The sequence below is a fragment of the Perognathus longimembris genome, chromosome 16 (assembly GCF_023159225.1).
Source record: "Perognathus longimembris pacificus isolate PPM17 chromosome 16, ASM2315922v1, whole genome shotgun sequence".
NCBI classification, from domain to species: Eukaryota; Metazoa; Chordata; class Mammalia; order Rodentia; family Heteromyidae; genus Perognathus; species Perognathus longimembris.
Window position 1 is genome coordinate 44,449,394 of NC_063176.1, and position 22,055 is coordinate 44,471,448.

The window sequence follows — 22,055 nt, forward strand, 5'->3', positions numbered from 1 at the left end:
AGAAAAGTTCCTCCTGCCTGGTTATATGAAAATGAAAGATAAGGCATTCCCTTAACTCTGAATAAGCTTTTCAGCTTTTTATGCAAAACTACTTCCCTTCTTAGATAGCTAAGGAGTTTGTTCTGGAACCTTACCTTTCAGATTATCTTTATTATTTATTTATTATCCAAAATGCTACCTTCATTTCAGTCAATGTTTGTCCTTACAATATTTGATCTGCTAAATATAAAAGTATCATCCTATAGCAATATCATTTAACACCTTATTTTTTAGCAAAAGAACCAAGGGAAAGTAAACAATCATAATTTATAGGAGATTTTGTAAAATTTTCTGTAATCTTAATTAGTGGTTCCTTTGATGCAAATATCAAAGAAACTTCTCATTTATCGATCAGCATTTTCATCTAAAGACCAGTGAGTGAGACATGATGTATTTTAGCCATTATCCTAAAGCACATTCTAGCTAACGTGTATCTGCTGACTATCCAAACATCCACCCATAGTGCATTAATCAGAGCATTTATGACTGAATTTTTCAAGGCAGAACACACAGGAACTCCCCAGATAGTAATGCATTTTGGGACTGTATGTGACATTTGTCACAGGAAAGCTTTACAACAGCCTATTGATTTAATGAATACCAAACTTGACAAATTAATACAACACAATCTAAATGCACCATAAATTTATATTTGTTAATCTCGATATTAGAACACTTAAACATTTCAAACTACATAAAAATATGACAGACAATATAAAATAGAAAGAAAATTTGTTGACAACTTCCAAATTATCACTATTTCTCATATTGCAATTAAGCAACAAGATAGCTTACACGGCTCTCCAGAAAACATAGTGTTTTTAGTGGAGTGTTATCAACAAATATCAGCAGTCCCACACAATATTGTCTCCAATTTATTATCTTTTCCACAGTACAAATTTTTCACAAACCGTAAGTCCTTTGCAGTTATTCGAAGTCTGTAAACAAGGGTCTGAATCCCCCACGCCCCGCCTCAGTTTCAGCTTGTGAATGTTTGAAGTCCTCCAATTGAGCTTTAACTCTTCCATTCGCATAAGGAATCAAGAGGTTTCTCTCCTTAAATTATTTATATTTTTATCATACAGCCTGAAATGCAGGAAATCACAGTGAAAGCCCTGGGGAAAACAAAACATGATCTTTACAGCAGGACTTGAACCTTTATACTAAATGCATTTTGAAGAAGCGTCCCATAATAAAAGCATGGGTTTTCGTTTCCAGAAATCAAGTCAATTAGAAACCCTAGTTTCTACTTAAAAACCCATTTTGATCTAAAAGTGAAAACAGTTCCCTATCCATAGTCATTTTATAAACTCTATACAGTTTCACTTGCAGAGATTTTTTTTCCAGTCTGGAAAACAGTAGTGCAATTAGTTTTACTTCTTTTAAGTTATTTAGTCCATCATGTAAATAGCTCTGTGGAAAGATAAGAAGATGCTCTGGTAAACAAGAAATTTTTGCAAGCCCATGCTGGCTTACTAGTCCGTTAAAGCTTGTAAGTCCATAGTGGCTTTCAACAAAATATTGTATATACATCACCATCAAAAATGCAGAAATAAATAGGCAGAAAATGACTGTAAACTGTCTCGTCTCATTGATTTTTCAGTAATAATTGGCTTGATGAATTGGCTATGTAGTCACTTAAATAAGCAGACAGTTAGACAGTTGCCTTGAAGGACATTCCACTATGGCATCCAGTTTCGAAAGCCCCAATGGAGTTACAGTCCTAAAATTAAAACAAAAACAGAGAGTAGAGGATGGGAGAAAAAAAAGTTTACAGGTGCCGCTGAAATGAAATCCCAGCAAGTCAGCCAGATCACTTCGACTTCTTCTTAAAAAGGCTTTTGATTTTTGATGGCTTTTTGCTCTTCTCTCCATTGTGACAGAGATCGTGTGGGATGCTGCTTATCCTGGTAACACTTGGGGCTTCCTGAACTGGTTTGCTATCATTGCCAGCAGAGGAACATGATGTGTGGCGAGGTTTAGGCACCGGGATGCCACTAGAAAGCTGGTTCATACTACAGGATTTCTCCAAGATGCCATTGTACACTTTGCTTGCAGGACTGAAGATCATACTCTTCGTTTCTGTCAGACCTACGCAATCAGGAGAGCCCCGGGAGAGATCTGCCGTGACGGGTGAATCTCCTCTGGAGGAATCCTCTAGGGAGAGCTCATCTCTGGATATCTTTCGAGGAGACATTGTTTGGTATATCTCGAGGCTTGGAGGAGGAGACTGTTTCCTTCCAATGGAAGAGTTTAAGGAGTCACATTCTGAAGCTGTGTCTGGTACTTCCCTGAAAGAGAGAGTCAATGGCAGAACTTCTAAGTCAGTGTGTTCCTAAGGGTATTGACAGACAGTCAAACTAAAACTACATGTTATTATTTGCTAAAACATTTTAAAAAAGAAATGTTACAACTCTGTACACATTTCAATCTAACTAGGAAATTACAATTTTAATATACTTACTAAGGCTATATTAAAGCTGTGTAATTTTTAAATATACTATAATGAAATCTTACAAAGAAAGAATATAAGAAAATAAGTATCATTTCTTCAGTTGAAAGGGAAATAAAAATGTCTAAATATTATCACTTTTTTAACACTTCAAGTTTTGTTTTCTTTGACTACATTTTTCTGAATCTATATATTTGAAATGATGGAATTTTGGTCACTGCTTTTCCCTTTGTTTAAGTTTCATTGACTTTATGAAATACAGTTCCTCCCTAAGGAAGAAAAGAAACATACTACACTAAAATGCAAAGTCTACTAGAGCTTTCAAAAGGGGACAGACAGAACTGAAGTGTGAAAGAGTGGACAGGGGGTGAAAGGTAACTCCACAATGCTAGTTTTGAAATGTGGGTTTTCAATAAATTCTTGCAGAATTAATCCTTTGTGACTGTTTCTCTTATTTCTTTATGGTAAAAAGATAAGGGTACAAAACTGGAGTTCATAACCCAACAGCCAGCATACAGTAAATGCTATCCTGCCATTCCTTCAAAACATAGCTCAAGGGCATGCTCCTCATGACTCCCTATTCCAGAACCACTAAGTGATCCCATTGCTCCTAACTGGTCTCTCCTTCCATCCTTGTGCTTCTCTCAGTTACTTCTCTAGACAGCCAGTAAGGGGACTTCACACAAGCTCAAGCACCACACCTCACTCACTTCAAGACCTTCCAATCCAAAGTCCCTGCCTACAAGATCCTGTACATCTGGTCTGGCTAGCTTTCTATCCCCACATCCTGTGTTGTTCCAGCAACATGCATGGACACTCCCACAGGGCTTAGCACTTGCTGTTTCCTCTGTCTGTTATTATCTTCCTTTTCAACTCTCTGTGGCTTAGTGCTTGTATCCTTTAAGCTACTGCTCTCTCCCCAGAGAGGCCCCTCCCAGTCACCTGTGGAAAGGAGCAGTCATTTTCCTTTTACCTATCTTCAACATCTCAGAATGTACCAGTAGCAAAAATGGCATTTCATATTAACTTGTTTATGCTACTGCCAGAAAAAAATAACTTTAGGATAGGAGGTCTTAAAGACTTCTGTATTCTCTGCACTAGAACTGTGTAAAGCTCACAGTGAGAAATTAATATGTAACAAATGAAAGAGAAAGAAAAAAATGGAATAGTGAGGAGTAGGAACTATGCCTAATTCGATTTTTCATGTCCTGATTATTTACTCTGTGAAAAAGACAGATTAAAAAACAAAAGATATAGAGACAAGGTAAAAGTAACCTGGCAAAGAAATAAAGTGAGACAATAGACAGGGCAGAAGGCAAGAACACAGTGATTCGCATTTACCCGGCCAGGAACAGCTCATGCGGCTCAGCATCAAGTACCCAGCATACAGCAAACACTGAACTCCTATTTGTAGAATGAATAAACTGAATGAGCTCTCACCTTGGTGGCCTTTAATTACTACTGCTTTTTTTTTTCATTTACTTTTGACAAATACTTCATGATAAAGCCATATTTTAGATATCTGTTAGACTGAACTTATACATTTCTATGTACCTTATTCATACAGGTAAGTGAAGAGTATCTTTATTATAAGGTACAAACCCCCCTAGGCTAATGAAGATTTAAATAATGTATTAGAGATAACATATATACATATATATATATTGACATATAGATATAGATATATCTACCACTTGAACTATAACTCCAGTTCCTGCTTTTGCTGGCCAGTTGGAGATAAGAGTCCAGTGAATCTGTCTGGGCTGTTTTCCCACCTCTGATCTCAGCATCTTCGGTAGCTAGGATTTGTAGGCATGAGCCATTGATGCCCAGCTAAACCGTTTTTTAAAAATTTAATTAATGATTTCATATATGTAAGACATAGCTTCCAATGCTTTCAGAATTTGATAGTGCTACCAAAGGCAGTTTAGAAGTGATAAAGTGACTAAACTCAGAAATCAATCACAGTAGGTATATTTCTGTGAAGTGACGTTTTGCTGAGTGGATGATTAGTAACTGAATGGAATATATTGATGTTCCTTGAAGCTATCCAGCTTCTCAAATCAAAAGCTAATTTACTAGCTGTATGGCAGTGGCCCGTACTTATAATCCTTGCTAACTGGGAGGTGGAATAGGGGAGGATCACAGGATCACAATTCAAGGGCAGCACAGGACATACCATGAGTGAAGAAGCCTTTATTAGACAGTGCAAATATCTATCCAGTTCGTGGCCTTTTTAACCACAGTTGGCTGGATGCAATGACACCCGCCTGTCATCCCAATCTATGAGGATCTCTTCCAAGACCAAAAGCTGCTTTGCTAGCTGGGTGCCAGTGGCTCATCCCTATAATCTTTAGCTACTTGTGAGGCTAAGAGTGGGAGGACCATGGTTCCAGGCTAGATTAGACAAAAAAAAAAAAATCTTCAAGACTCCATCTCCACAGAGACAAGCTGAATTCAGTGGCAAACACCTGTCATCCCATCAATGATGAGAAGCCTAAAAATAGGTGGATCACAGTGTAGGCATATGCCCAGGCATGAAGGGAGTCCCTAATTCTGAAGTTACCAGTGAGAAATATGGCTGGAGGCATAGATCAAGTGGTATAGTACCAGCCTGCCAAGTGTAAAGGACCTGAGTTCAGACATCAGTACTGCAAAAGGAGGAAGGAGGAAGGAGGAAGTAGGAGGGGAGGGGGGAGGGGGAGGGGAGGGGAGGGGGAGGGGAAGGGAGGGGAGGGGAGGGGAGGGGAGGGGAGGGGAGGGGAGGGGAGGGGAGGGGAGGGGAGGGGAGGGGAGGGGAGGGGAGGGGAGGGGAGAACTTATTTACTTACAATTCTATGAATTGTCTTAGCACTATGTGACTTAGGAACTAGAATCATGGCTTAAGTGATTGAAGTACTAGCTGGGAGTGAAAAAGCTAAGTGAGTCCCAGAATCCAAGCCCTAGCATTGATATTAAAAACATGAAATTAAAAAAAGAGCCAAAGCACCTCTCCTCTGCACAGACAGAACTAAGAGACTTCACCAGTGTTGCTTCATAAAAAAGCCATTTAGAAGGGGAGGAGGAGGAAGGAGGAGGAAGGAGGAGGAAGGAGGAGGAAGGAGGAGGAAGGAGGAGGAAGGAGGAGGAAGGAGGAGGAGGAAGGAGGAGGAAGGAGGAGAAAGGAGGAGGAGGAAGGCGGAGGAGGAAGGAGGAAGAGGGATGAGGGAGGAGGAGGGAGGAGGAGGGAGGAGGAGGGAAGAGGAGGAGAAGGAAGAGGAGGAGGAGGAAGAGGAGGAGGCCAACTATATGGCTATGCATGTTAACTTCTAAGATGAGTTTAAAATATATCAAAAACTTATCAAACATACATTAAATAATGTGTGAAGAGAATATTGCCTAAGTGAGGAAATGTGGATTCTCAATTCTTCTGTTACAGTAAGAGAATTTGACTGACATCTACTGTTACTTCTAGTTCTAAAATCAAAGGAACTGAAAGTCTAATATACTGATTCTTCCCCATAACTAATTAATTTGCAGTGTAGACACAGCACAATGTAAAATTTACATTCTAGCACAAGTTTTCTTTGAAATGGTGAACTTAATTGTATATGCTGTTTATGTTAATTTTTTATTCTTTTTTCTCCGTGCATACAGTTAAATTCAGGTTTGATACAGTATTAAAAGAGGCAATTCAAGGCACAGTTCAAATAAACATATGCATAATATATGCACATGAAAGTCAGAAAACATTAAGTATAGTTATTCTTCTGTAAAGATTCTAGTGGTTCAACAGTGAGAGAGTGAAAAAAAAAGAGGAAGAAACATTTTCTGAATTCAAATTCTACTTCTGAAACAGCTGTGAATTTCTGACACTGACATTGTTATCTGACATGAGGGCTTAACCTCGAAGGGAAAATTTTTATTGGACAGTGCAAATATTTGCCTAATTTTCCTACCCCTTTCCAGAAGCCAGACAAAGCTATCTCACTGATAACCATGGTTATACTGTAAAGACACATACAAAAGGAATCCTAAAGTGCTAACTGAGCAGTTACCAAATTGCAATGGGGATACATTCTTCCTTTGAGAATAAGCTGTGCTAAGCACTTGTTTGTCATAAAAGTAACTTTGAACGAGTAGCTAACTATGGTTAAAAAAATGATCATTTAATGACAAATATCATCCAGAGTAGGGTAAAGAGCTTTAAGGGGAAAGTGAGAGCACATGGAGTGCTGCCTTTGTTTTGCTTTACAGGGATATTAAAACTCTGAAGACACATGACTGCCAAGAGGCGACTAGGTGCTATTCAATTCAAAGGAGGAATATGATTTAGGGAAGAGAAGCTTCTCAGCCACAACAGGACACAGGGGTCTCAAGCTGGACTAGAATACATGCTGCTTCATCCGTTGTGTGAAGCCAGGCAGGTTACAAATGTAACATATTTACTTACTTTTATCATTTCTCCTTTAGGTTCTCCAACATTTCTTAAACTTTGGGATATATTATACAACAGAATACATCATTAAGTAGCAACAAATTAAATTCTCTGTAATAATTAATGGGGTTTTCTGTTATTGTTTTTGGCTTGTCTGTTTGGCAACTGGTTTTTGTTGTTTGTTCTGGTAGTAGTAGGCCTTCAACTCAGAACCTCATGCGTTACTAGGTGGTTGCTCTACCATTTGAGCCATACATCATCCTTTTGTGAAGTGTTGTGGTTTCTAAGCTGAGGGTGGCCTCAGAACGTAATCCTCCTACCTGTGGCCTCATGTACAGCTGAAATCACAGCTACACATCCCACAACTAACATAATGGTTGAGATGGGGCCTCACTAATTTTTTGGTCAGGCTTGCCTTGAACAATAATACTCTTTATCACTGCCTCATGAGTAGCTGGGATTCAGGCTCAAACATTTATATTCTAATATAAAATGATTCATCTAGGGCTGGGGATATAGCCTAGTGGCAAGAGTGCCTGCCTCGGATACACGAGGCCCTAGGTTCGATTCCCCAGCACCACATATACAGAAAACGGCCAGAAGTGGCGCTGTGGCTCAAGTGGCAGAGTGCTAGCCTTGAGCGGGAAGAAGCCAGGGACAGTGCTCAGGCCCTGAGTCCAAGAACCAGGACTGGCCAAAAAAAAAAAAAAAAAAAAAAAAGATTCATCTAACAAGTTTACATTTGGGGCCTGAGGCTAATGTAAGCCAATGGCTTACAAATTCCTAGCCTCTAGTGTCTACCTACCTTGACTAGATATTTAATCACAGGCAAATGTAAGCACTACTGGGAAACGATACCACAGATAAAACTAAGCTCTCAAATTGGCACGAGAGATTATTGTCAAAGTAACTAAATTTGAGTCCAGAGATCTGAGATAGAGAAGGTTAGAGATTCAGAGCAAAGGCTGGATTTATAGAAGGGAAATGCTGCTGCTGGCTCCATGTGAAGATGTAGGTCACACTGCAAGGAATGGCAGGCAGCCTTTAGGAACTGAATTCTGCTACTCAGCACTCGAGCTTTGAGAGAGGACCCTAGACTCTAATGAGAGAGAACACAGCCCAGCCAATCCTTCATTTTAGGCTTTTGGGACTCTGAGCAAAAATAAGTCACACTCTAGGCTTGGACTCCTGAAGTAGACCCGAGTGCTCGCGTGAAGCCACTGAGTCTGTGGCACCTTGTTACACAGCCACAGAGAGCCAATACAATGCACGTCAGTTCCCACCTCCATGCCCATCCTCATATCCCTCATTCCAACGCAACCCCATTTTCCGCACGTTATTCACTGCCCCTACCATTGCTTTTCAGCAGTGAAGTAAATGGCCTCCTCCTCCTCCTCATTCCGATAGAGCGCAGGGCAACTTGACACTGAGAGGATGTCTGGATCAGGGGAAGGCAGCGAGTGCTGGGGATGCTGAGGCAGGTGAGGATGGCGAGGATGGGCTGGATGAGGAGCATGTGGAGGAAGCTGGGCTCGCTGGGACTGTGGCGAAGAGGGCACAATGCTACGACGAGAGCGACACAAACTGCTGCTTCGGGCTAAAGATCCAGCAGGTTTAGCCACAGTCCCTGAAAGACAAAAGCCAATGAAAACACGTGTGATGCCTAGTGATCGCTTCATGGTTACTGCAAATACATGATTTGATCTTTCTTTATTCCAGTAGCTACATTATACTATCATTCTCTACCTCCAATGCTAGAAATATTTAAAATATAAGATGTAGCAGAAACAGTCACAAGTCTAAAAATAAGTGAACATAAACAGTCTTACAAAAAAAACCCTAATATTACTAACCCCAATACAATTTACCCAATACAACCCACCCTTACATATAAATTAGTAGAGCATATTTATTTTTAAAAGTCTATACTTAACAATACTTCTTTTACACATAGATGTTAGTTTAAAACAGAGAGTTAGCAAAAATAAAGTTGTTATTCCCAAATCTAATTTCTTTTGCCTTTTGTAAAAACTGCTTCTATAGTGCTATTGCTCACATTTAAATACCAAAACACTATTTATACAACACTGTTAAAATAAGGTTTTAAACATTTATCTCAAGTAGAAAAATTTTTAATAGAACTTAATAGATTTTTACTTTTGTTTGACAAATAGGTTATAAAGGATTAGAATTATGAGCCAGGCACCAGTGGCTCATGCTTATAATCCTAGCTGCTCAGGAGGCTGAAATCTAGAGAACTGTAGTTTGAAGCCAGTCAATCCACGCAATAAAGTTCATGAGACTCCATCTCCCAATTAACAGGCAAAAAGCAAGGCTGGCGGCATGGTTCCAGTGGTAGAGTACCAGCTGAGCAAGCAAGCCAAGCATGTGCAAGGTCTGAGTTTACACCCCAGTACCAGAAAAAAATGGGAGGGGAGGGTATTGTGTGTGTATGTGTGTTAATATTATCTTTACCTCTGAATATAACGAAGATGCATAACATGAAATAAAATTTAATTATGAGAAATGGTTAGTATTCTGTTTTAAAACTGCTCGGTACTATGAAGCTTTCATAGTTTGTATGGTTTTTTGTTTTTGTTTTTGTTTTTGGGCCAGTCCTGGGCCTTGGACTCAGGGCCTGAGCACTGTCCCTGGCTTCTTCCCGCTCAAGGCTAGCACTCTGCCACTTGAGCCACAGCGCCGCTTCTGGCCGTTTTCTGTATATGTGGTGCTGGGGAATCGAACCTAGGGCCTCGTGTATCCGAGGCAGGCACTCTTGCCACTAGGCTATATACCCAGCCCTAGTTTGTATGTTTTACCTTCCACTTTCAAATGTACAGAATAAATTGAAATGAAAATAACCAAAAATAAAATGTCCAGACATTCATCAATGGCTATCTCTTGAAATATCACAATACGGTTGAACATTTCTATTCCTTGAACATGGATTCTTATGGGACTAAATGTCAGGCCAAGTTCATCCCATGTGTGCCATCAATCTTGTGTGCTTCAGCTTCAGGCTTAACTTGGGCTGTCATTCATCCTCAATGTCATCACCACAAAGGCATTCCATTTATTTCCCGTATTAAAGCATCACTTGCCTGAGAACAACTTTCTCAAGCTAGGATTACTCATTTCACATATCATATATGCATCAAGAATAAGCTGGCTGCCTTCCAGCACTGTCTGCACACTCTTACTCCTTCACCCGTTTATAAAAATAGGCTCCTTCCAAACCTCGTGCTATTTATTAGGCAATAACAGTCTACTGCCTTTACTTCACAGGTTACTTCTTAGTCCTACTGCACTCCATCATCACCATGAGCAACTTCAACTCTAAGACTGATGTGACACTTAACCAATCAGGATTTTCATTTCTCTTCCCCTGACATTCAGATAGTCAATCCATGCCTTGCCTTGACTACATTTAGAAATGTTCCATTTCTGAAGTTTTATTGCTTAAACCCCCTAAAGCCAAACTCCTCAAAACAGATTATCCTTCTCTATTTATCAGGACACGAGACATTTAGATTCTGACTACATTTCCGTCATCTGTCCCACTTCTATCCTAAAACTCGCATGCTACTTGAGTAGGCCTTCTCTTATCTCTATTTTCATCATCTCACTTGCTACTTAACCATCACCATTTAAACAGAAATGCCAAGAAGACAAACCTAAAATACAGGCCAACAAGTACAACAACAACAAAACTTCCTCTACCTCTTAAGGCTGTTCTTAAAAATTGTACAGTCAAAATTTCAGTGAAAATATTTTACACTGGGACATGACCTGCACCTGCCTTCAGTGAGTATTTTAATTCTCCCTGACCTCTGACCAGAACCTAACACGACTTAGTTCTTTCCTTGACTTCTTTCAGTACATTTTTACCTCCATCTTTACCTGTTCCTGAGTGATCTTCAAAGTTCTATTCTAAGCCTTATTCTATTTTTGTTTCACTTACTCATCCTGAACAATTCCATCTATTCTCATGACTTCACAGATCATTTGTAGTGTGTAAAAGGCCACATCTGTAACTATATTCTATCTTTCCTTTTAACCTGAGAGCCTTATAACCAACTTTCCACAGATGTCTAACTGAATGCAACATTTCCTCTTGAACTGTACTTCTACTCCTGTATCCCTTGTTTCAATCAACATCACCACCACACATCAGGTAGTCATTTATGCAGAGACCTGAAATGAGAAGTCAAGGGGGAAATTGGGAAAAAAAGGCACAGAGGTGAGAGAATGTGATACTTCTGAGGATCTAAGAAAGGCATACTGTTCCTGTAATAGAAGGCATATAGTATTCCTGTCACAGGAGAGAAGCTCTCTCAATTCTGAGTGGAAACTAGATAACGGGGCAATCTAATCCATTTAAAGAGTCTGGCTTTCAGGGTTTTAAGTAGTAATATTTCATTTCCCTTTTGTATTTTGGCGGTAATATGAAGGGTAATATGATGGATAACACATGAGAAGGGAAGATAAACTAGAAGTCTATTATAATCTGTTGGCAGTGACATGTAGATTTGACAGATACTACAGACATAGAAGTGGAAATACTTTTTGGTCAACTTTATGTTGATTATGATGAAAGAAGGAGAGTCAAGAATGAAAAAAATACATTTACTTCTGATTCTAGCAATATGGAGGTCAAAGATCTGACTATTAATGTTCTATGCTCCCAAAACACATTTTAAATGCTTTTGAATAATCTGCTGTGCTAAATATATAATTGCTTTAAATGCACAGCTGAGCTAGCTAACAAGAATATCAAATTTTCAGTTGCCAAAGCAAAAAGAATAAGAAGAAATGCTAGAAGGACTGTTACAACTGCTTTGTGAGGTGATCCTTTCAATTATCTAAGGAAATTATTTTATTTTATGAATATAAAATGAGGTCTTGGTTCCATGTGAAGCAAAGAATTAAAAACTAAGTACCAAGAAGGGTCACATCCTTAGTGAATAAGTGAACTTTTCCTACTGCTATAATCTTAGACAAGTATTCCAAAGACTCTATGAAAAACACCATACTCTGGGCCTAAATCTCCAAGGAGCTTGGAGTTTAAGTTCATTCTACCAAAAAGTATCTCCAGATGTGAAACCTTAACCTAACATTTAGGTAAACCTAAATACTGGCCCTGAGGTAGTGAATCCTTAAAACTGCTGCCATAAGCAAAGAAATTTTTAGCAGCACTCTGATTCCCTCACAAAAGTGTTTGGTTGTTTTCCAGAATACTATAAATACATGCAAATATCTAAATCAAGAGAATATATAATCTTCTCAATAAATGGGTAAATGAGCTAAACAGACACTTTTCAAATAAAGATCTAAAAATGATCATAAACAAATAAAAAGATGTTCACCATCTTTAGCCATCAGAGAAAGGCAAACCAAAACTACACAGAGATTCATTTTAGACCTGTAAAAATGGCTATCATAAAAAAAAAGTAGTTGGGGCTGGGAATGTAACTTAGTGGTAGAGTGTTTGCCTAGCATGCATGAAGCCTGGGTTTGATTCCTCAGTACCATATAACCACATAAACAGAAAAAAGCAGAAAGTGGTGCTGTGGCTCAAGTGGTAAGAGTGCTAGCCTTGAACAAAAGAAACTCAGGGACAGTGCCCATGCCCTGAGTTCGAGTTCCAGGACTGTCAAAAAAAATCATTAAAAAAATAGCTGGATAGTAGAGAATGATGAAAGGAGTAATATCAATCAAGATATAAACTAATTAGTTGTAACCCCTTGGTACAGCTACTTAAAAGAGAGATTTTAAAAAATAATAAGAGCAGAGAGAAAGGAATGTTTACTCATTCACTTCTATTAAGTGATTTCCAACAATGGAAATCAATATAGAGGTTACTCAAAAATATAAAAATGTAACTCCCACGTAACTCGGCCCTATCATTTCTGTTTATACTCCCAAAGAATTAAATTAGATATATAGAGAAAAAACTGCACTCATATTTACTGCAGCACTGTTCATACTAGCCAAATTATAGAATCAGACTAGATGTCCATAAGCAGATGAATGGAATAATTTTGGTGTACATATACATGCAAAAACATGAGAAGGGTGAACCTATGTCATTTGTAGGAAAATACATGGAACTGGAGATCAACATGTTAAATAAGCCAGTTTCATAAAGTTAAGTATCATGTTTCCTCTCTTTACCTGACCAGTTATGAAAATGAAATGAGGACCAGTGGGAAGGTGGGAGGGAAAGGGAAAAAGAAGGGATAATAAAAAGTAACAGATGGGGAAAATATGATGAAAGTGTATTATATTTTATGTGTAGAAATGTCATGATAAAACCCTACATATAATTTAATATAAATCAATTAAAAACAAAAACTGAAGAAAAAACAAAACATACATATATTTAGACACTTAAAACACATACTTCCAAGTAATACATATATTAAGGAAGGGATATACTAGAAATCAGAAATTTCTAGTGATAATAAAGTTACACATATCAAATTTTGTCAATATGAGTAAAGCAGTTAATGAAAATGTCACAACTTTATAATCATATATTAAGAGGGAACTAAGAACTGAAAAATCCCAGAGTTAGGTGCCTAAATGTTGACACAAATGCTTATGCTCCAAGAAAGGACATAAAAGATGAGAGGGGAGATAATAGAGAAGCTAACCGTTTTTTCAGGAGTGAAAAATGAAATCAAGGAAAAAACTATACCAGATTAATCAATAATGTTTCTAGGTACTATAAATAAGTAATTATAAAGACGATGAAGATATATTTTAAAGATGAAACTGTTATTTTGAGACTTGTAAAATACTATAAGCATCTTTTGCCAACAAATTTTAAAACATAAAACAAGCAATATCCTAGAACTATATAACTTAACAAATTTATACTTTTAACAATTAAGGAAGTTGAATTAATAGTTTTTATAATATGTCTCCTCTCTACCCTACCAAAACACACTGACATTAAGTTAAATTGCCAAGTATTAAAAGGACAAATAAACCCTATTACCAGCCAGACATGGATAATCCTAGCTCGCTCTCCAGAAGGCTGAGATTTGGAGCTTCACTTTTCAAGACCAACCCAGATAAAACATTCATGAGAATTCCCTTCTTGACCAATAGCTACACCTGTCAAGCCAGCTATAGCAGAAAGCACAAAATAGGAGGATCACAAATGAGGCATACATTTGGGCAAAAAGGGAGACTCTATCTCAAAATAACCAGTGAAAGAAAGAGCTCCAAGTGTGGCTCAGCAAAATACCTAGTTATAAAGTAAGCCTGATGCCTTGAGTCTAAGCCACTACATAAACAAAAATCCTGACAAAGAAGTTAAAAACAAGGGAACCCTACTTCATTGTTGGTGGGAATGTAAACTGGTTCAGCCACTCTGGCAAGCAGTATGGAGATTCCTCAGAAGGCTAAATATAGAACTCCCCTATGACCCAGCAGCCCCACTTTTGGGTATCTATCCAAAAGACCACAAACAAAATCACAGTAAGGTCACCAGCACAACAATGTTCATCGCAGCACAATTTGTCATAGCGAGAATCTGGAACCAACCCAGATGCCCCTCAGTAGACGAATGGATCAGGAAAATGTGTTACATATACACAATGGAAGTTTATGCCTCTATCAGAAAGAATGACATTGTCCCATTTGTAAGGAAATGGAAGGACTTGGAAAAAGTTATACTAAGTGAAGTGAGCCAGACCCAAAGAAACATGGACTCTATGGTCTCCCTTATTGGGAATAATTAGTACAGGTTTAGGCAAGTCATAGCAGAGCATCACAAGGCCCAATAGCTATACCCTTATGAACACATAAGATGATGCTAAGTGAAATGAACTCCATGATATGGAAACAATTGTTATATCACATTTGTAACTACTTTCAACGTCCCATGTGTATCTGTAGCTTCTATTATTGATGATGTTCTTGTATCACCTTCCTGTGGTTGTACCTACACTATCTCTGTAATCTTATCTGAGTATATTGGAAACCGTGTATACTGGTATTGGAAGCAGGAAATTGAAAGGGAATACCAAATTTGAGAGACACAGGGTAAAAAAAGACAAACAACTACAAAAGCAATACTTGCAAAACTGTTTGGTGTAAGTGAACTGAACACCTCCGGGGGGGGGGGGGGGAGGGAAAGGGGGAGGAGGGTGGGGGGTATGAGGGACAAGGTAACAAACAGTACAAGAAATGTATCCAATGCCTAATGTATGAAACTGTAACCTCTCTGTACATCAATTTGATAATAAAAATTTGAAAAAAAATCAAACAGAAAGTGTTAGAAAGGAAAATTAATGGCTAAAACAGTGTATGATTAAAGATACAAGAAATGTAACTAAAATAATAGTGCAAATGAAATCTTAACTTATTCTAAAAATAGCAAACACGTCAATGTATAGAATAGTTCTATGATTAAAGCATGTAAGCCTAGTATGTGTGAAACCCTGGGTTTGATCTCCAGCACTGCAAACAAAACAAGCAAGCAAAAAAAGTTAAAAAATTACACTTTCACTGATACTAAATAGAAATACACTTTCACTGATATTAAATAGAAATTATTTGAATGGATTAAGATTTTACAGAATAAAGAAAAAGTAAAAAAAGCAATCACCTCAGAATATGCAGAAAAATAATTTTGTAACATGCACTGATAAAAAGAAAAAAAAAAGAAATGAATTTCCTTAAGAGTAATCTACCAACACAGAAAAACCAATACTTGATGGTAAAATGTTGTAAACATTCTTTTCAAAGTGACACACACAAAAAACCCTATCTCCAGTGGAAATTTTTGTGGCATTTCATTAGTTGACTTTCTGAAGTTAAATATTCAGAATTTAGTCTTATTAAATACAAAATTTCCTGTAAAGTTATGATGACCAAAGGAGAGCAGAACTGACAGAAGCAAAGAGAATAGCTGGATATGCTTCTATATCCCTGGAGAGAAGGGTTACTACAAGCTAGCAGAGATAAAGTGGAAAGGATGTTGAGACAACTGTTAACCCATACATCAAGAGATATATTTAGATTCCAACCTCACACTATGAGCAAAAATAACTTCCAGGTGGATTAAAGGACTAAAGGATTAAAGGAAAATCTTAAAAACTTTAAGAGAACAAATAAAAGTCTACCATCTTCTAAAAAGCAAAACTCATCTTTTCAAACTTATTAAAATGCCAAAGACTAGGAGAAAGTGTCTGCAACTTTCAAATAACCAGAAAATACAAGGAACAGTTCCAAATAATAAGGAATCTTGGAGGGATTCCAACACAATACATGTAACTAGAAGAGAAATCTAACAACAAATGTCAGAAGATGAAATGGTACTCAACCTTTAACAGACATCAAGGAAATAACTTTAGGAACAATGAGGAATTATTTCAGTCAATTAGTTACAAAACAAATAAATCACAACATTCCAAATATGAGTGAGGATACAGGCAGATAAGCACTCTTTGTAAGCGTGCACATGAAAACTGAGAGAACCATTTTGAGAGTAACTTGGCAATGATAAAGAGTGCCTCCCCAATGACCAGCAATTCATTCCTAAGAGTCCAGGAAGAGAAACTCAGGAGTTATAATGCAAAGAGACCCAGGTAAAGACACTTCATACACTATTTGAACAAGAAAAAAAAAAAAAGAGAAATTTGAAGTGGGAAAGTAGATCAATTACAGTGTTTAAAAATTAACTACAATTAACTCATATTAGACAGTTCCAATAACTTACTTCAATATATAAGCAGAAAAATTTGAAACACAGTTCTGAGCAAAAAATGTTACAAAATGATATCTATAATTTGGTAACATCTAAATTCTTAAACATCCTAAATTGCTATGGATATACAAGTATTTAATAAAAGGAAAACATGCTTCTGTACACAACTTTACTATTGGCAAGGGGAGCCGATGTGGCTTCAGTGTATCTCTAATGGCTGGTTTCAGAGAAAAAGAAAGTGAAAAGGTAAAATATTAAAACCTGTTTATCTTTGTGGTTTCAGTGTATCTCTAATGGCTCATTTCAAAGAAAAAGAAAGTTGAAAAGGTAGAATATTAAAACATGTTTACCTTAGAGGTTTCAGTGTATCTCTAATGGCTTATTTCAGAGAAAAATAAAGTTGAAAAGGCAAAACATTAAAACCTGTTCACCTCCTCTGTGGTGGATAGGCATATTTGTTTCAGTAGTTTAATTACATTTGAATGGCTTTAAAAAAAACCTGAAATAAACTTACTATATTCCTATCTTAAAAGCCATTATCGCATATTTAAAAAGAAGAAATTATGCTCTCTGTTCCTCTACCCACACTTAGCTAATGTTGACGTTTTCTGGTTTTCTTCGAACATAATTAAGCACAGACAATTCTTTTCTGATTATTGTGTTAGACTCTTTGACTTTGCATGTTTCCTTATTATTATTTCAAATATCAAATATACATATAAAGGTGATTTTTTAAAAAATTTAAATGAGAACCTCAGTTGTCATTTAAATGAAGCACCTTTATCCAACCTGTGACTGCACCTGTTGCTAAGTACTGTTTTATATTTAGCAGAATGGAGTACCGCTGTAGTGCCACCAGGAGGAGGCAAAGATCTCCAGCTATAATCTGTAGCATGAGTTATATTGAAGATAATACATTTGACCGCAACATTTTAAAAATATATTAAATTGCAATCCAACTCTTCTCACATTTAAAAATATAGCTTACTCAATATACTACAATCATTTAAAACATATACCAAGTATTCATATTAAGTATTTTAGTGAGTGTGTGGATATTTATGCTTGCATATAACATGGTGAGTTTTTTTTTAATACAAATAAAAGCAGAGAGAAAAAATAGTTAATTTACAAAACATATCTTCAAACACATTTCTGATACTGTATAATTAGGTATTTTAAAGAAAAATTACAATCCTACAAATCTATAGTTTGCAAATGAGTGCATGTATTTTATCTATCAGGGTTGTAATTGAAAAGCTAAACAGATGTATTTCAAATGAACAAACACAACTGACAACAGTCACACTGCAGAGCCAGCCAGGATCTAGATGAAACTTAGCAACTATTACTACCTTGCAGCATGGGTAAGGAGATGAGTGAGGACACACACTTCTAGTGATCACTGCACTTACAATCTGCCTACTCCGCTCACCTTCTTGGAGAGTTTCCTGCCTCCTCTCTTTCCTGGTCCTGTAGGTGGGCCTTTAAACCAGAGACTTCAAAACCAGAGAAACGATACAGTGTAGTTACTGACTAACAATTAATTGGCAATTTGAGGGCTTTATTTCACAAAATGTTTTATAAAGTTAGAAATGTTTCTAAATCCTCACTTCAAGAAAGCTGTTGGAAAGAAAAATTTAAACCAAAAATATGTACATATCATGTTTTCATTGGTCTCAAAAACTAAAATTTCCATGTACATTTTCAACCCACCAAATACTGGAGGACAACATTCATTTTAGCTCCATTCCTTAGAACCTTGCTCTATCTACATTATAAAAAGTCACAAATATTGGGGAAATGGGCAAGGTAGGCAGTTACAAAGATGAAGAATTTTCCAAATGATTTCTACTATAAATTCAAAACTTCGGTTAGGGGCAGCTCAGTGGGAGAGCACCTGGGAAGGAGGTAGAAGACCCTGAGTTCAAACACTAGTAACACCAAGAAATAAAATACTTCAAAACAAATATTTTTGCAAAAGGTCCAAGCTAATACTACATTTCACCTCCCCAGTGAAATGTATTTTCACAATATAAAAATTTTCAAACCACAGTGCAAAGTTAAGCAATACTACACAGGAAAAAGAAGTATCATTTTTAAAAAAGTTCAATTTTCTAGTAATGAAATAGCATTATAGCAAAGTGTGGTAGTGCATGCCTGTAACCCCAGTATTAGAAAGGTGAAATCAGGAATATTGTGGGCTCAAAGCCAGTCCAGGTTACAGAAAACGACTTCCTCTACTCCTGAAATATGTGTATGTGTATGTATAACATATATATACACATATGTAAGCATATATTTATTTACACATATGTAACGTGCATACATATGACATATTACACACTTAGGTGTGTACATATATTTGTATTAAAACATAGTATACACTTAAATATATTTAAATACAAAATTAATACAAATTTTACATATCTTAAGTATCTATAATGTTTTTCTAAACCCTAAGGCAGTAGTTTTATTTTTAAAAGATGCACTGATTTAGTATTTTTTGAGTTAAACAGAGCAAGGTAATATTCTTTCAATAAAATGATAGAATTTTTAAAGCAGAACAAAATACAAAAAGAAAATGACAAGTCGTACAGTTTTTACAATACATCACAGAGGACTCAAAATCAGTAGCTGGTTAAGAGGAGCTAGGATTTGAACTCGGGTTTCTCTAAGACCTTCCCTTTTTTTTTCCCCCTGCCAGTACCAAGGTTTCCTTCTTGCTCAGTTTGCTTCGCTAAGCTGGTGCTCTACCAATTGAGCCACACCACACCTGCAGCCTGGCTTCTTATGGGTTATTTTTGTAAATGGAGTCTTCACAGCCTTTTCTATCTAGGCTGGCTTTCAACTGCAATGCTCTGGATCTAAGCCTCCTGAGTAGCAAGAATTACAGGATGAGTCACTACCTCCATGCACCTTCCCCTAACTTTTATTTCTACTGCAAATTATGTTTGTAATGACTCTTCATTTCAATTATAAACAAACTCCAATATTTTAAACTTATTGAATATAATGAGTTATATGTAACAGTTGCTCAAATAAACATTTGTGATCAATTATGCAAGTGAAACAAGCACTCATTCCTGAATAATCTATAAATAAAACAGGTAAGTATAGAAATATACCAATATTGTTCTAAAAATACATTTATATAAAAAATTTAACATATGCACACCACATGCACTATTCTCAAACAGTAAACACTTAAATTATTAACAACAAAAAGGAGGAAAAAGAAGGAAAATATTTGTGTCATATGTTTCAAAGTAAGTAATTCTTCACAAGGCACAGTAGGGAGTTTCTTTCAAAACCATACTAGATTTTGCCACTTACCAGGAAATTGAGATACTATTGGGGGTGTGTCTTCATCTAAGTCATCAACCCCTCCAGCAATCGGGTAGGGTGGAATGGAGACTCTGGGCATCACTACCCAGCTGTGATCAGAATAAAGGGAAGAGGTCAGGCTGGGGAGTCCGGAGTTATGGGCTATCTGAAAGCCACAGATCTTCTCAATCTGTTGCCAGCGAAAGAGTCGTTCTCGTAAACAAGTTGTCAACTCTGAGAGAGCTTTTCTGAAAAATCAGTAGAGGAATTACTTGTTGAGCCAAAGAAGCTTTAGTATAACACTGAAAAACAGCAATTAACTACATAAATAGATCATGATGATTAACTGATTTCAAGAAGAGATGACCAAATCTTAAAATTAGCTTACATTATGTAATTGTGTGTGATTAATATATGATTTAAATATATACCTCCTGTAAAGTATGCATTTTTAAACATCAGTCAATACCCAGATAGATAACATTCTTACTTTGCTTCCAGAATTTTGTGATCTACTTCATCTAGGGAGGAGCTATGAGCAACATGCAGAGTCCCAAACACTGTGCTTCTCTTCTTTTTAATTTTTTCTGCCTAGAAAACCCAAAGAAGAAAAAAGTAAAGCTAGTTTTAACAAAACAATATATATATATATATATATATACTAGTGAAACTGATTTGGTTCTGAGTATATTAATAATCATAAACCAAGATTATTAGCCAAGATATAGCCTTGTTTTCCAAAGAGAAAACGTGAGAAAAGCATGCTTTCCTAAGCCAATCAGTGGAATTCAAAACTTGGTTCTGCAGAAGTTTTTCATTTCTTTGGTTGAGAAAAGACCTGAATCTTCTATTAACACGAACAGAAAAAAACTATTGACTATATCATACTACTTGAGGTGTTAGTGAGTAAACTGAGCATTTTTTGTCTAGAATTCAGATTAAGACTTATTCTTATTTCACACAATAAGTGCAAACATTAATTTCTAGTAACTACTAACCTGAATCAGATAGGAAGCAGCAACCTAGAGGAGAAAAGCTCCGTATAAAACTTTTATGAAAATGATGATAATAACTTCTAAAGTACACTAAGGTTATCTTGAGAGCAATATATGCACTTGTTTACACTAAGTGATGTTACTTTAATGCCTATAATTACAGGAGTCAATTTACACAATAAAGTCTAACTCAAGGAGACAATCAACAGTAAGTCTTTTATTCAGTTCTTTTCCATCTAAATTGATTAGTCCCTCTAGGATGTGATGTAGCCTAAGAAACAAATTTAGTAAGCTTTGAAATTAAAAAAAGAGTACCTCATCCTTAGCAATGGCTAACTGCATTTCAGCATTCTGTCTTTTGATGTTATAGTATTGTACTTCTACTTCATGTGTTAATTGAAGCCATTTCTGAAGAGCATCTGGAACAGACCAACTGCTTCGAAGTTCAAATTCTTTTTCAGCCTTTTTTAGAGCCATGCGAACCTAGAAGAGAAGGCAGGAAGACATGAAGATGAACGAGTTAGGGTATTTTATAGTAAATAGGATTAAAAAAAAGAAAACAAGTTCATTTACATTCTTTAAAAGCAACTTTTTAAATCACTATATCTAAATACAATGTATCTCTCACATTAAAACTAAAGCTGAAGTCTTAAGTGCATCTTAAACTCACTAAACAAAACTGTGAAGCCAGAGAACGCATATATATGTGTACATATATACACATATATGTACATATCCATGTGTGATGTGTGTATGTGTTATATAAACATATGTACATATATACATATATGTGTGTGCATGTACATATGTCTTTAGTACACTGTTTAGGTTTTATATTTCATAGTTGCAAATTAATTCATGACATACATGCCAATTAAAACTGATCGTATTTACCCATAAAGCATTTTGTGCACATAAACTAGGATATGAAGATATATCTAAAATCAGGTGGACGCTTTTTATGTTATCTCTTCTAATGTTCCCAGAAAACCCTTACAACAGTTACTTAACCATATACTCATCTTTAAAGTAATTATTATTTATACTTTTTTCTTTAGTTTTTCTAAAATAGTTCATTTTTTTGTGCCAGTCCTGGGGGTTGAA

General features: G+C 36.5%; 1 protein-coding gene across 4 annotated transcripts in view; it reads right to left on the reverse strand.

The window, feature by feature from the left end:
* Positions 1 to 366: 366 nt before the first annotated feature.
* The window catches only part of Stim2 (stromal interaction molecule 2), a 103,507-nt gene continuing 81,818 nt past the window's right edge, over positions 367 to 22,055 (reverse strand). The window contains exons 8-14 of one of the 4 annotated variants that reach the window (XM_048363814.1): positions 21,267 to 21,434; positions 20,955 to 20,978; positions 20,447 to 20,547; positions 19,966 to 20,204; positions 8,262 to 8,535; positions 3,833 to 3,895; positions 367 to 2,330 (exon numbers count right to left, since the gene is read on the reverse strand). In XM_048363814.1, coding sequence (XP_048219771.1) covers positions 1,853 to 2,330; positions 3,833 to 3,895; positions 8,262 to 8,535; positions 19,966 to 20,204; positions 20,447 to 20,547; positions 20,955 to 20,978; positions 21,267 to 21,434 — 1,347 coding nt within the window. In that variant the 3' untranslated portion in view covers positions 367 to 1,852. The remainder of the gene's footprint in view (positions 2,331 to 3,832; positions 3,896 to 8,261; positions 8,536 to 19,965; positions 20,205 to 20,446; positions 20,548 to 20,954; positions 20,979 to 21,266; positions 21,435 to 22,055) is intronic. The other 3 variants (XM_048363815.1, XM_048363816.1, XM_048363817.1) reach the window with 3 other exon arrangements.